Source organism: Portunus trituberculatus, chromosome 41 (genome assembly GCF_017591435.1).
Source record: "Portunus trituberculatus isolate SZX2019 chromosome 41, ASM1759143v1, whole genome shotgun sequence".
In the NCBI taxonomy this organism is placed as follows: domain Eukaryota; kingdom Metazoa; phylum Arthropoda; class Malacostraca; order Decapoda; family Portunidae; genus Portunus; species Portunus trituberculatus.
The window spans coordinates 11,035,159-11,048,076 of NC_059295.1; the positions used below are offsets into that span (position 1 = coordinate 11,035,159).

Consider the following 12,918-nt stretch of genomic DNA (forward strand, 5'->3'; position numbering starts at 1 on the left):
ATAGAGTTATGTCATAGGAAGTTGGAAATACAGAAGCAGCAGGGAATTCCTCAGAGTTTACTAGAGAAAAATGGGCCCTGGTGACCCTTTGTTATCCAATTATTTATGTTATGTTATGTTATGTTAACTCTTGCATTAGAGTTGGACAGGGTAGGGGTGAGAGGAAGAGGAAAGCGTTGTGCAGCAAGACTGCAAGAGATGCAACATTCCAGAGGTGAGAAAGATGCTAAAGACAGTCAGTTAAAGGAGAGGAAGTGATAAGAGGAAAATCTTTTGATTCCACCCTATCTACTCCATACATAGGCATATAAGCCTCTTGTACTGAGTAGGCAGTTGAGGGAGGTGAGAAAAACTGGCAGAGATGCCTCAATGCCTAGGTTCATAGAAACTGTTTTACCAAGAGATGAGATGTGAAGTTTCCAGTTTAGATTATAAGTAAAGGACATATTAAGGATATTCAATGTAGAGGAGGGGGACAGTTGAATGTCACTAAAGAAGAGGGGATAATTGTTTGGAAGGTTGTTGATAGAGGAGGAATCAAGTTTTTGAGACATCGAACACTACAAAGTTTTCACTGCCCCAAGCAGAAATCTTGAGAGTGGGGAAAAAAAAAATCAGGTGTTCTGTGGTATCCCTGCAGAATCTGTTAACTTCCTGAAAGGTTGCTCTTCTCTGAAAAGACACGGAAAAGTGTAAGGTGGTATTGGTATCATCAGCGTAGGAAGAGAGTGGGTGACAGGACAGAATCCTGAGGAACTCCACTGTTAATAAATTTAGGAGAACAGTGGCTGTCTACCACATCAACAGAACTGTCAGAAAGGAAATTTGAGATAAAGTTGCAGAGAGAAGGATAGGAACCATACGAGGGTAGTCTGGAGATCAAAGCTTTGTGCCAGACTCTATCAAAAGCTTTTGATATGTCTAACGCAACAGCAAAAGTTTTACCAAGATTCAGTCAGGAAATCTGGATCACTAGTAGAACAAAATTGATGGAAGCCACACTGGCGATCAGATTGAAGACTGTGAACTGACAGATGTTTAAGAATTTTTCAATTGAGGATAGATTAAAAACTTAAGACAAACATGAGATTAAAGCTATAGGGTTAGCAAAGTGTTAGCCATCTATGTACTTCAATGCATATATAAGTGATCAACCTTCTCACCTTTAACCTTCTAAAATTTACAGGTTAAACGTATGTACTCTGTCTGTAGATGCCTATTTCTTTTTTAAAGTTCCCTCAATTACTATAAGGAAAAATGAGAAAAATAACTAGTGAGTGAGTAAAAAGTGTCTCCTAGGTCTTCATGTAAAAGATAGTATAAACATGAAGTATTGGGAGGTGGACCATACAATGCATAAATTCAGAACATAGGCAAAGGAAGCTTCATATCCATGAAGTGGGCATGAAGCTTGTAATTCTATGACAAGCATGTTAGTATTGGGCATTAGAACAATGAAAGAATGATGGAACAATATAAATATAATTAAGTCATTATGTAATATTTAACAAGAGACATGTCCAACAGTGTGTGATAGTCATTTAATTTCCTCATTAAAATTTTTTACACTTTTAATTTTCTTATCATTCTGTTGTCTTATACCAACATGTCCAAAAAGAAAATAAATAAATAAGCAAAATAAATAAATAAATAAATAATTATGCCAGCGTAATTAGTGGACTGAAGAACAAAATGAAGGTTCCCACAACTAAAAACACTTCATATCAAAGTTACAAACAGGCAACCTTCTTCACAAGAAGATATACCTCATGTCTTGTGATGAAACACATAAAACATACATCATTGAAGTAATTGAGGAAAAAGAAGAAATACAACAATAAAGATGGGATATACCAAAACAACAGTACATTTTATGAGAAAGTTGAAACTTTTTAAATATAGACATCTTAATGGAATTCCATGTAATAAGGGTAAGAGTAGAAGAGATCAAACAGATTAAAAGCTCATCTTCCATAACTCTGTCATTTATATCAAAGGACTGATTGAATTCATCAATAAACAAAATTCATTAGCAAAAAGTCTCAATATCAAGGATGCCCAAATAGAATTCTATATTTCCCTCTTATACAAGGCAGCTGAAATACTTCTAAGCCATGAGATATTGGACAGGTGTCAGAGCTTAGGTAAGTCAAGGCCATCTGGCTGTTACTGGCAATGAGAAAGTAACACAGGAGCTTTTCTAGCTACTGCATAGCCCACCAGCCCTGGGCAATGACCAACTTCATGAGGATATATCCACTGCCTAAGGAACTTTGAACTATTCAATAATGGTTTCAATGAAAATATTAAACTCTGTATCAAGCTTCAGGTCAGGTAAGTTATTTGCTTTTCAAACAGGCAAATACCTACCTAAAGGCTTGTGAAAACAGGCGCATGAAGCCTATATACTATTGGAACATAGTCTCACAAGAACTATGAACATAAGGTTTCCTCAGTCTTATATTTTATCTATAAACATCACTTCAAAGTAAGATGAAATAAGAGGTGTATGCAGAGAAAAGCATAAAACTTATTAACTGTATTAACATATTATATTCTTACACACTTTCCTTCAAGAGACAGTCTTGGCCAGTACTCAGAAGCACCACACCATCAATGGCACCACACAGTAGTAATCCCTGTCTTATCTTGTGTATGCCTTGTAACATTCACTTTTGCCTCCTGTGTGGTGGCAACCTCCAGTGTGCCTCCTAAGTATAGTCCTAAATCATCTTGGAATCACATTCTGAGTACTGAGAGCCTCCTTTTATAATTAATTAATAAATACCATATACATCGGTTTATAAGATGCTATTTGAAGACTAATATAAATCTCTCAAATTTATGGCTTTTTTTTTTATAATTCCATAGTAAAATAAAATCTATAACATGATGATGAACAATTAAGTCAAGTACTCTAGCTCCAACTCCTTCTGCTACCTGCCAATAATGACCACCACCATAATTCACATCTTTTGTATGTAAAGAAGAATCTTGTGTGTGTGTGTGTATTTATCTAGTTGTATTGTACAGGGCTCGAGTGGGACATAGTGCCTTGTCTCCATTTATTCAATTTTTCCTTAAAGATATGCACATTATGTTATGTTATGCACAGTGTGTGTGTGTGTGTGTGTGTGTGTGTGTGTGTGTGTGTGTGTGTGTGTGTGTGTGTGTGTGTGTGTGTGTGTGTGTAATTCATCTCGGCCATCTGCTGGTCACCCAGCCAGTCTTCTCCATTACGGAGCGAGCTCAGAGCTCATAGACCGATCTTCGGGTAGGACTGAGACCACAACACACTCCACACACCAGGAAAGCAAGGCCACAACCCCTCAAGTTACATCCCGTACCTATTTACTGCTAAGTGAACAGGGGCTACACATTAAGAGGCTTGCCCATTTGCCTCGCCGCTTCCCGCAACTTGAACTCGGCCCTCTCGATTGTGAGTCGAGCGTGCTAACCACTACACTATGCGGTGTATGTTTAGTGTGTGTGTGTGTGTGTGTGTGTGTGTGTGTGTGTGTGTGTGTGTGTGTGTGTATATATGTATATATATATATATATATATATATATATATATATATATATATATATATATATATATATATATATATATATATATATATATATATATATATATATATATATATATATATATATATATATATATATATATATATATATATATATATATATATATATATATATATATATATATATATATATATATATATATATATATATATATATATATATATATATATATATATATATATATATATATATATATATATATATATATATATATATATATATATATATATATATATATATATATATATATATATATATATATATATATATATATATATATATATATATATATATATATATATATATATATATATATATATATATATATATATATATATATATATATATATATATATATATATATATATATATATATATATATATATATATATATATATATATATATATATATATATATATATATATATATATATATATATATATATATATATATATATATATATATATATATATATATATATATATATATATATATATATATATATATATATATATATATATATATATATATATATATATATATATATATATATATATATATATATATATATATATATATATATATATATATATACATATATACATATATATATATATATATATATATATATATATATATATATATATATATATATATATATATATATATATATATATATATATATAAGTATGGATAAAAAAAGGAGAGAAAATAGGCAACTTCATGCATGGTTGTCACATAGGATTCATGGAGTCACATGTCACACACACACACACATTACTTATATGCAGGATTGTCAAAACTCAATGTTTGCTGTGTTAGTGTCATAGTGGTGACTTCCCTTCTCAGCAAGGTAAAGAATCTGTGATTAGTGTAAATATAAGATCTGTAATAAAGATACAGTATGTTTAGTGAGAGACTTTGCCAGTCTTTCTTCATTTTACTGTGACTACTAGGCTTAGCAGGTATTGAGGCTTTTTATTTTTTCCATGGTGTGCCTGTGTCTTTTCCAATAGCTCATAAGTTTTGAGAGACAAAAATTAATCTTTCAAGTACTTTTATAAATGCAGGAATACTGGCATAAGATGGAGATGAGAGGTGGCATGAATATTTCCTCTCAAAAACTTAGGCCAGCACTGATAAGGTCCTCATCCAGTCCATACAATACTTGGATGTAATTTTTCAAAAGAAGTGCCAAATTTATCATACTAAACACAAGTTGAAATTACAAGAATTTTCCTACTGTTAACTACATGCATGAAAAGAAAATGGAAATAATGCAACACATGTGATAACCCACACAGTAAAGAAGAAATGCATCAATATGTTATTTTCAAAAGTAATGTTCTTTTGTTTTTAAACAAAAAGTTGAGATACAGCCTTTACTTATGCAAAAAAAGTATTACTAATGATTGACAGTATTAGAAAAAAAATATTTTGATAATTTTGTGAAATTTTCAGTTTTCATAAATTTTCTAAATGTAATATTCCCTAACAAGAAAGTGCAGAGATAAAGATTTTCTGGAAGCAAGTTTTGATACAATTAAATAGATAAATAATGGTGATGTGGGTAGTATGTTATGAGTACTAAATAACTTGGGAAACCGTCCATGAACATCCATGTGGAACTAGATTCATTCGGTTTCAAGAGCAGTCATGCCTTCACAGTCGTAAAAGGTTCAGTTGAAGCCTCATTTCTCTTGAACAGATGCACCATTAAGGGAGAGGACAGCATCTAATACAGAGAAAATTGCTAAAAAAAACTCAACTTATCTTGAAAATCTAAATTCTTTTACAAGATCAGTTACCTTATAAACCGAAACATACAGTAAGGATTAATAATTGCGAGATTTCAGTCTTAACTATGACCTTGATATATATACATACACACACACACACACACACACATATATATATATATATATATATATATATATATATATATATATATATATATATATATATATATATATATATATATATCAAAATGGACTGGCTCTATACACTCAGTGATTCACAGGTGATACTAAGTTTTGTCTGGAAGGGGAAAGCATTACGACTATCACATTATGAAACTAGCACATCTGACTGCAAAAATATTTAGGGCAAGTCAGTGACTCATCAACCATATATGAAGCCTCAGGCCTGACAGCATTACACACACTTTTTTTCTGCTTCTAATAACACCTCTCAGATCCGTGACATAGCCATGCAGTGGAGTAGTTGGCAAATGAACAACTGGGTTCTCTAATGTATCATAGGTAATACGTACCTGGGTTTTCTTACAAAAATTCATGGCAGATAAGTAAATAAGTTACACAGCTAGAAAGCTACATGAGTAAGCCCGGATTACAAACTATCATCATTAAGAACCCAGGGAAACATTCCCACAGACTTCCCCACCATTAACACAAATAACATTAATGTATCATGACCAAGATTAGTCATGCAATGGTGAGTAAAAGCATCACTAAGGCTTCACCCAAGGTCAATTCATCACTGAACTTGACCTGTTTGTTGAATGCTTCTGCACACTTGCATAAACTGTAACATCAGCACATCAACACTTTAAAAGTTTTTTTATCTTTTTTTTTTTTTTTTTTTTTTTTTTTTTTTTAACCGCTGGGTAGCTGTGGCTGGTGATAAGATCAGGAGACCCTAGGTGCAACAATCACTACTGTAGGCATCATTATCCTGTAAAAGAAAAAGTAAAGAGTTATACAGTGGAAAGAAGTTGAGTCCACTACAGTAACAATTGTTATGATGGTAGCTAATCACAGTATATTAAAGCATTTCTTTTTTTCACAAAATATATGAAAATGAAAGACACTCTTCAGAAACAAACACAGTAATTAAGCCATTTAATTTAAAGTAGGCAGCATCATTCACTTAAAATATTTACTGATCCAAAAACTAATTTAGAGAATTTACTGAATTTAATTTGGTAATCAATTTCAACAGTCTTGTTAATAACAAATATTCTGTACATGTGTTTTAATTTGTTAATATATAAAAGAGCTGGTAACTATATACAATGGGTTACCACTTTCGAGCAATTAAATTAAATGGTATGGATTAAAGTTTCTTTCAAACATTGGATTTGAAGAATGAACAGCAACCAACATAAACTCTAAAATCAAAATACCCTAATAAGCATGTGTATGTGTATAGAGAAGACCCATTCTGCATCAGGATGTCTTTACAGTTTCTGCCAAATTTGTGAATGTAGTCATCTGATATTCTAACCATCCTATTCTTATAGCAATGTCTTAAGTAAATAAAAAAGTGTAAGGTGGAAGTTTCAAGGAGTGATGTTTTGCCACATGCAGAGTACAAAATGGGTGTGAGATGAAACTTCACACTTAATGTTGACTGAAGATGTAAAATTTTCCTTTGGACAACATAATCTGAAAATAAGAAATTTTACTTGAAGTTTGTGTTAAATGGATACTAAATGCTAGTGCCATGGATGGAACCCAATAACAGCTCTTGTTATATGGACAACATAACAAGCAGAAGTTTGCTCAGTAAGAAAAGTTAGAAGGGTAACGTCAACAACAACAGTAACCAAACAACAAGGTTTCATGCATTAAAAAAAAAAAAATAAATAAATAAAATTTGCATACTATAGATACAAAGTGCAATGTGCTATGGTACTGAATCTTGGTCCATTAGATGTCAAGGAAGCAAAAAAACTAAGGTAAAATGAATGTGCAGCACTACTGAGAAAGTCCGTGTCACAAATAGAGCAATAGACATGAGAAAAACTGTAATAGTGAAGTAACAAGGATGGACAGATTGGGCAAGTTTATCCACAGATAATAATATGAATCACTGCTTTAAGAATAATATTCTTAATGAGATTACATGCTATACGGTAACACAATAAATATAAAATCCATGTAAAGAATCTAAAAGACAAAGTCCTAAGAAGGTATCTAAAAAGCAAACATCTGATTACAATAACTATGTTACTATGTGTGCTGCCATTGTGAGACAAAGTTTCACTTATGTAAACATGAAACTTTCCAAATACTAATAAAACTAGCTTATTATTGTCATCAAGGTAATTGGCAAGTAAAAGAAAGCATCTTCTACTTCATCAAAAGCTAACATGTTTAAACACATGTAAATTATGTGTATGTAAAATCTTGTCAGCACATATGCAGTATGATCCTAAAAGATTAATAAGCATAATTCAAAAAGTGAAAGCTTTGAAAAATCTTCACATAAAAAGAACAGAATATCATGAATAGATCACAAACCAACATGAAGGAAATGTGATAAGAACCCAAAGATAGGTCAACAAAAATCAAGCAGGTCACTGACATAATGGGATCCAGCGACCACCCTTTAAGTTACTCCAAAAGAAATTGGGGTAATTGACCATAATGTGCAATACTTAATGTGATGTCTTATTTTCTACTTAAAATCTGCCAAAACTTTCAAGCTGTTTCTGTCATTGTTAATGAGATTAAAACACAAATGTGAAATATCTTGCAACTTGATAAATAATATTTTTCTATTACAGATAACTTCAGAAAAAAAAAAAAAAAAAAAAACAGTTAACACAATCAATATGCTACCAAAAAATCATTGTTTATATGGTAAAAAAAAAAGTAAAAGATAATGGCAGGGTGATCACAAAGTCATATAACTTTCTTAATAAATTATATTTATCCAAGATATATTATGGTTAAAAATGAATGGACATACTGGTAAGTGGGCAGTGATACCATATTATTTGATCAACACAAAGCTGCCAAATCCACTATTCAAGCCATACTGTTTGATGATTATGAACGGAAAGACTAGGTATACTGAATTATCAACCATCCAGAACAACATTCCATGCTGTAATATGAATGTGCAACTTTACCTATCAACTAAATACAGTAAGGTATGTGACAATATACAGTAATGATGCATGGAAATTTTACAAATCTTTATTCAAGATAAGGAACTGGGATAACAAACTCGCCACTCGTGTAAATATTGAAATAATAAAAAAAAAAAAAAAAAAAAAAAAAAATAATAATAATCGTAATAAACTCAAACTTGAAAGACTAACTCGCTATCTGTGTGAAATGCCGTTCACTATCAATTGCCTGTCCATTCCTTCATTTTCTTTTTCCTTTTCCCTCTCCCTTCTTTCATCGTGCCTTTCAAAACTCCCTCCCTCACCTCCTCTCCCCTTTGTCTGTCTGAGATATGTGGAGTGATAATGCACTCTAAATCTCACTTTAATTCATTTTATTAAATTTTTTTTTTCCCTCTTTTCACTTTTTCACTCTTCTACCTAATTCTATTTTAACATTATTCTATTTTCACTCTCAATCAGTCTTCTTCTAATCAGCAATGCTCAGGATTGCTCTTACTTTCAGAGAGAGAGAGAGAGAGAGAGAGAGAGAGAGAGAGAGAGAGAGAGAGAGAGAGAGAGAGAGAGAGAGAGAGAGAGAGAGAGAGAGAGAGAGAGAGAGAGAGAGAGAGAGAGAGAGAAAGAGAGAGAGAGAGAGATAAAGGGGGGGAGAGAGGGTAGATCTCTGTTGTCTACATGTGACACACACAGTAAGTAAATGTAACTGATACTTGTCAAGCCAACACAAAACTTGGGATGGTAAGAATTTAGGACTAGGTGCAAAACTTGATAGGCTACTATACTACATATTTGTATTATCTCAACTGTCATTGTGCAAATGTGCTAACTTTTTTATGCATTTCTTTTAAAAAATTGTGGAATTATTATATTTTCTGGTTGCTTGGAACCAACTATTTTTCCCCATAGATTCTTCAGTCATCATAATACATTTGTCATGATGAATACTTTTTCTGTACAAATCCTGTTTATTGTCACACACTCTCCTGTATCTGTTTTTGAGACCATTTATTGGTCAGTCACAGATGTTGTTATGCTCCTAAACTCTCATATCTCTCTGCTTTGTGAGAGATTTGTTGTAGACACATGATTTCAACAGCACTGAACATCTAGGCCTAAGGTCAAACACCAAATCCCCTTGCCAAGCTAGTTTAAACTCACTCTGGTTATTCACAATGAACTAAACTTTATGATTTAATGTATGACAGTAAGATTTCTTCCTATATGTACAAGGGGATAATATCAATTCTCATTAAAATAGAATCTTTTCTATTAATCAAATAATTTTTCCTTTATTAAATAAGCATCTGGTGTGAATGTATAAAAGCAAAATCATGCTTAGAATCAAAGGAATATACAAAATGTGCAAGTATACAAGAGCTATTCTGTATGTGACTACCCAAACATTTTTATAATGAAATTTAGCATATAGGACCAATGTAACACACAATAATATTGTGTATTATCCTATGCACTACTATGGTGATGATTTTCCTACTATGATAGAAAGGTTTTACATAGATTAAGCGACCCATAGCTTCATAAATATTTTTACCAATCCCACTGTAATCTTTCTCCATCACATATCAGCTTCATCTTATTGTGAAAACACTTGTGAAATTTCATGGATATACCTTGTGAAAATTTTGAAGTGTGGTGTGTTTGTACATGGCATGAAAAAAAAAAAATAAAAAAAATAAAAACTGACAGAGAGAATCAAAGTTTAACAATAGTGGAAGTGTATATCTGTGTTAAGAGATATATATAGGCATTATCAATATCCAAGGAAGTATCAATAAAAACAACCCAGGAGAGAGAGAGAGAGAGAGAGAGAGAGAGAGAGAGAGAGAGAGAGAGAGAGAGAGAGAGAGAGAGAGAGAGAGAGAGAGAGAGAGATACTTGTTTTATGAGGAAAATAGTAATTACTATATCATTCACACAATCATCTTTTCTCAACTCTTCTTGTGTTCTTTCAAGTATTCATTTCTCCTTGTCTTCACACTTATATATATATATATATATATATATATATATATATATATATATATATATATATATATATATATATATATATATATATATATATATATATATATATATATATATATATATATATATATATATATATATATATATATATATATATATATATATATATATATATATATATATATATATATATATATATATATATATATATATATATATATATATATATATATACATTTCTATCTATTTCTTCCAGTTGATCATCTACTGGTATACTATAACTAGGTCTTCCTATTCTATTTTTCTCCCAGTTTGTATTGATATTTTCATTTCTTTTGTCTTCTATTACAATATGATAATAAGGTTATTTCATTTAAAGCATCATTTTGCCAAAAGCTGAGCCCCTATCATGCTGACTCATGGAGGTTTTACAGTATGTGGATGAAATACAAATACAGTGGTACCTTGAGTCATGAGTTTAATTTGTTCCATAATGGAGCTCATATATCAATTTCCTTGTAACTTATATAAATTTTGTCCGTTGAAATTAACTGAAATGCTATCAGTTTGTTCCAGCCTCTCAAAAACACTTCAAAAAATTTTTTACTTGTGTTTCTAGAAAGGGTATTTATAAATAATAAATATTGTATAAAAACATGATAAAACATAACAAAAGAGAATGTAAACAAATAAACTGATTTTATAAAGTATATTCACCTTGGAGATCACACAACTTAGGCTAATAGAAGATGCTAGTAGAGGTGGAAGGTGGAGGTAGGCACCGGGCAGAGGAGATGGGAGGAGTTTGTTTTATTTTGTGCTTTTTTCAGTCATTTTTGTTCAAATGATTCACTTTATTGCTTAATTGCTATTTTTTTTTTTTTATTTCACACCTCACTCATGTTTTTCTATGATTTCATGCTTTAATTCAATGGACATGATCTGCTTTTACTTCTCAGCACTATCCTTTGCTCACCTGCCTAAGACCCATGGTAATACAATAGAAATTTGGCTAAATAACAGCACAAAATTACGAAACATTGGTACATGAAAAATACTTCCAAGATGGAGTGGGGAACATGTGAACCGTACAGTGGAGGCAGGGTGCTGGGTGTTTGCTGCACCAACTATCACTGGTCTACCTTTAGCTAATTCCCAATGTGAATTTTGGTTCACTGGTCAAAGCAAAAAAATTAACCAAAAAACAGTTCATATCTCCAATTACTCTTAGATTGTGGCCCTCGAAACTCAGAGTTCCACTGTAGTATAATTTTACATATCTTGAAATTTAATAGTCACATACAATAGTATTTACAGTAGGTTAAATTAAGATATGATTCAGTATAAGAGTTATTATTGCAAGATATTTTTGCTCCCTGACTATGAAAATAACATTGCACAAATTTAATAAAATCTTCAATTGAACTTCAAAGTGCATATGTAAGTACTACAGTACTCCTTTACAACAGACATTAGATAGAAAGGGAATAATATTAAAGTAGTCTTATGGAAGAGAGAGAGAGAGAGAGAGAGAGAGAGAGAGAGAGAGAGAGAGAGAGAGAGAGAGAGAGAGAGAGAGAGAGAGAGAGAGAGAGAGAGAGAGAGAGAGAGAGAGAGAGAGAGAGAGAGAGAGAGAGAGAGAGAGAGTAATTGCAAGGATACAGGCAACCAGTTAAAACATGCAATAAATATAAGGCTGGCTAAAAAAAAAAAAAAAAAAAAAAAAAAAAAAAAAAAAAAAAGCAAATGGTGAGGTCTAATGTCTGAGAACTTAGCTGAATGTAAACTATCTTCAAAATGTATCTAACTGCATGTTGTTTCATTGCTATGTGTTGCAATTAAAAGACTAGGGATTTTCTGTGCTCTATTCTTTATATAACTTGAACCCCACACTTATTGTAAATACTAACTCAACCAGGAGGATGAGGAAATATTATTTTCATCTTCACCAGAAATGAATGAGACAATGCCATCAGTATTGTCACAATGTGGGTAACACATGAACAAAAGTAAAGACAACCACTGCCATTCAAGAAAATAATAAATACAGTGGAACCTCAGTTCTTGAACTTAATTTGTTCCTGAATGTTGTTCAAAGTAAAAATGTTTGAAAAGCCAAAGCTATTTCTCCAAACGAATCAATGTTAAACAGATTGATCCATTCCTGAATATCCATCCAACCTGTCTTAACAGATTATGACAGACACTCCCATTGCCATGATGGCTGCTTCACAACATCCTCAACTTAGAAAAGGTGTAATGAATTTACTTAGTGACACAGGACTCATCAAAAGTTATTGTCCAGACCATTTAGGTATTCCATTTGTTACAGATCTAGTGAGGGAAGCATTATAAAGTGACAGACAGGAGCAACTCACTCACCACCAAAATAAAGATATATATAACACTTAGACATCTTGCTGCAGGGAAAAAACTACTGGGAAAATGATGTTGTGCAGTA

General features: G+C 31.8%; 1 protein-coding gene across 11 annotated transcripts in view; it reads right to left on the bottom strand.

Moving 5' to 3' along the window:
• Positions 1-4,597: 4,597 nt before the first annotated feature.
• Positions 4,598-12,918, bottom strand: part of LOC123516497 (protein phosphatase 1B-like) — a 142,980-nt gene continuing 134,659 nt past the window's right edge. For all 11 annotated transcript variants that reach the window (XR_006678207.1, XR_006678202.1, XR_006678203.1 and 8 more), the window contains one exon: positions 4,598-6,286. Coding sequence is in view for 4 of the 11 variants with exons in the window: in XM_045275886.1 (XP_045131821.1) it covers positions 6,241-6,286 (46 nt within the window). In the remaining 7 variants the exon portion in view is untranslated. The remainder of the gene's footprint in view (positions 6,287-12,918) is intronic.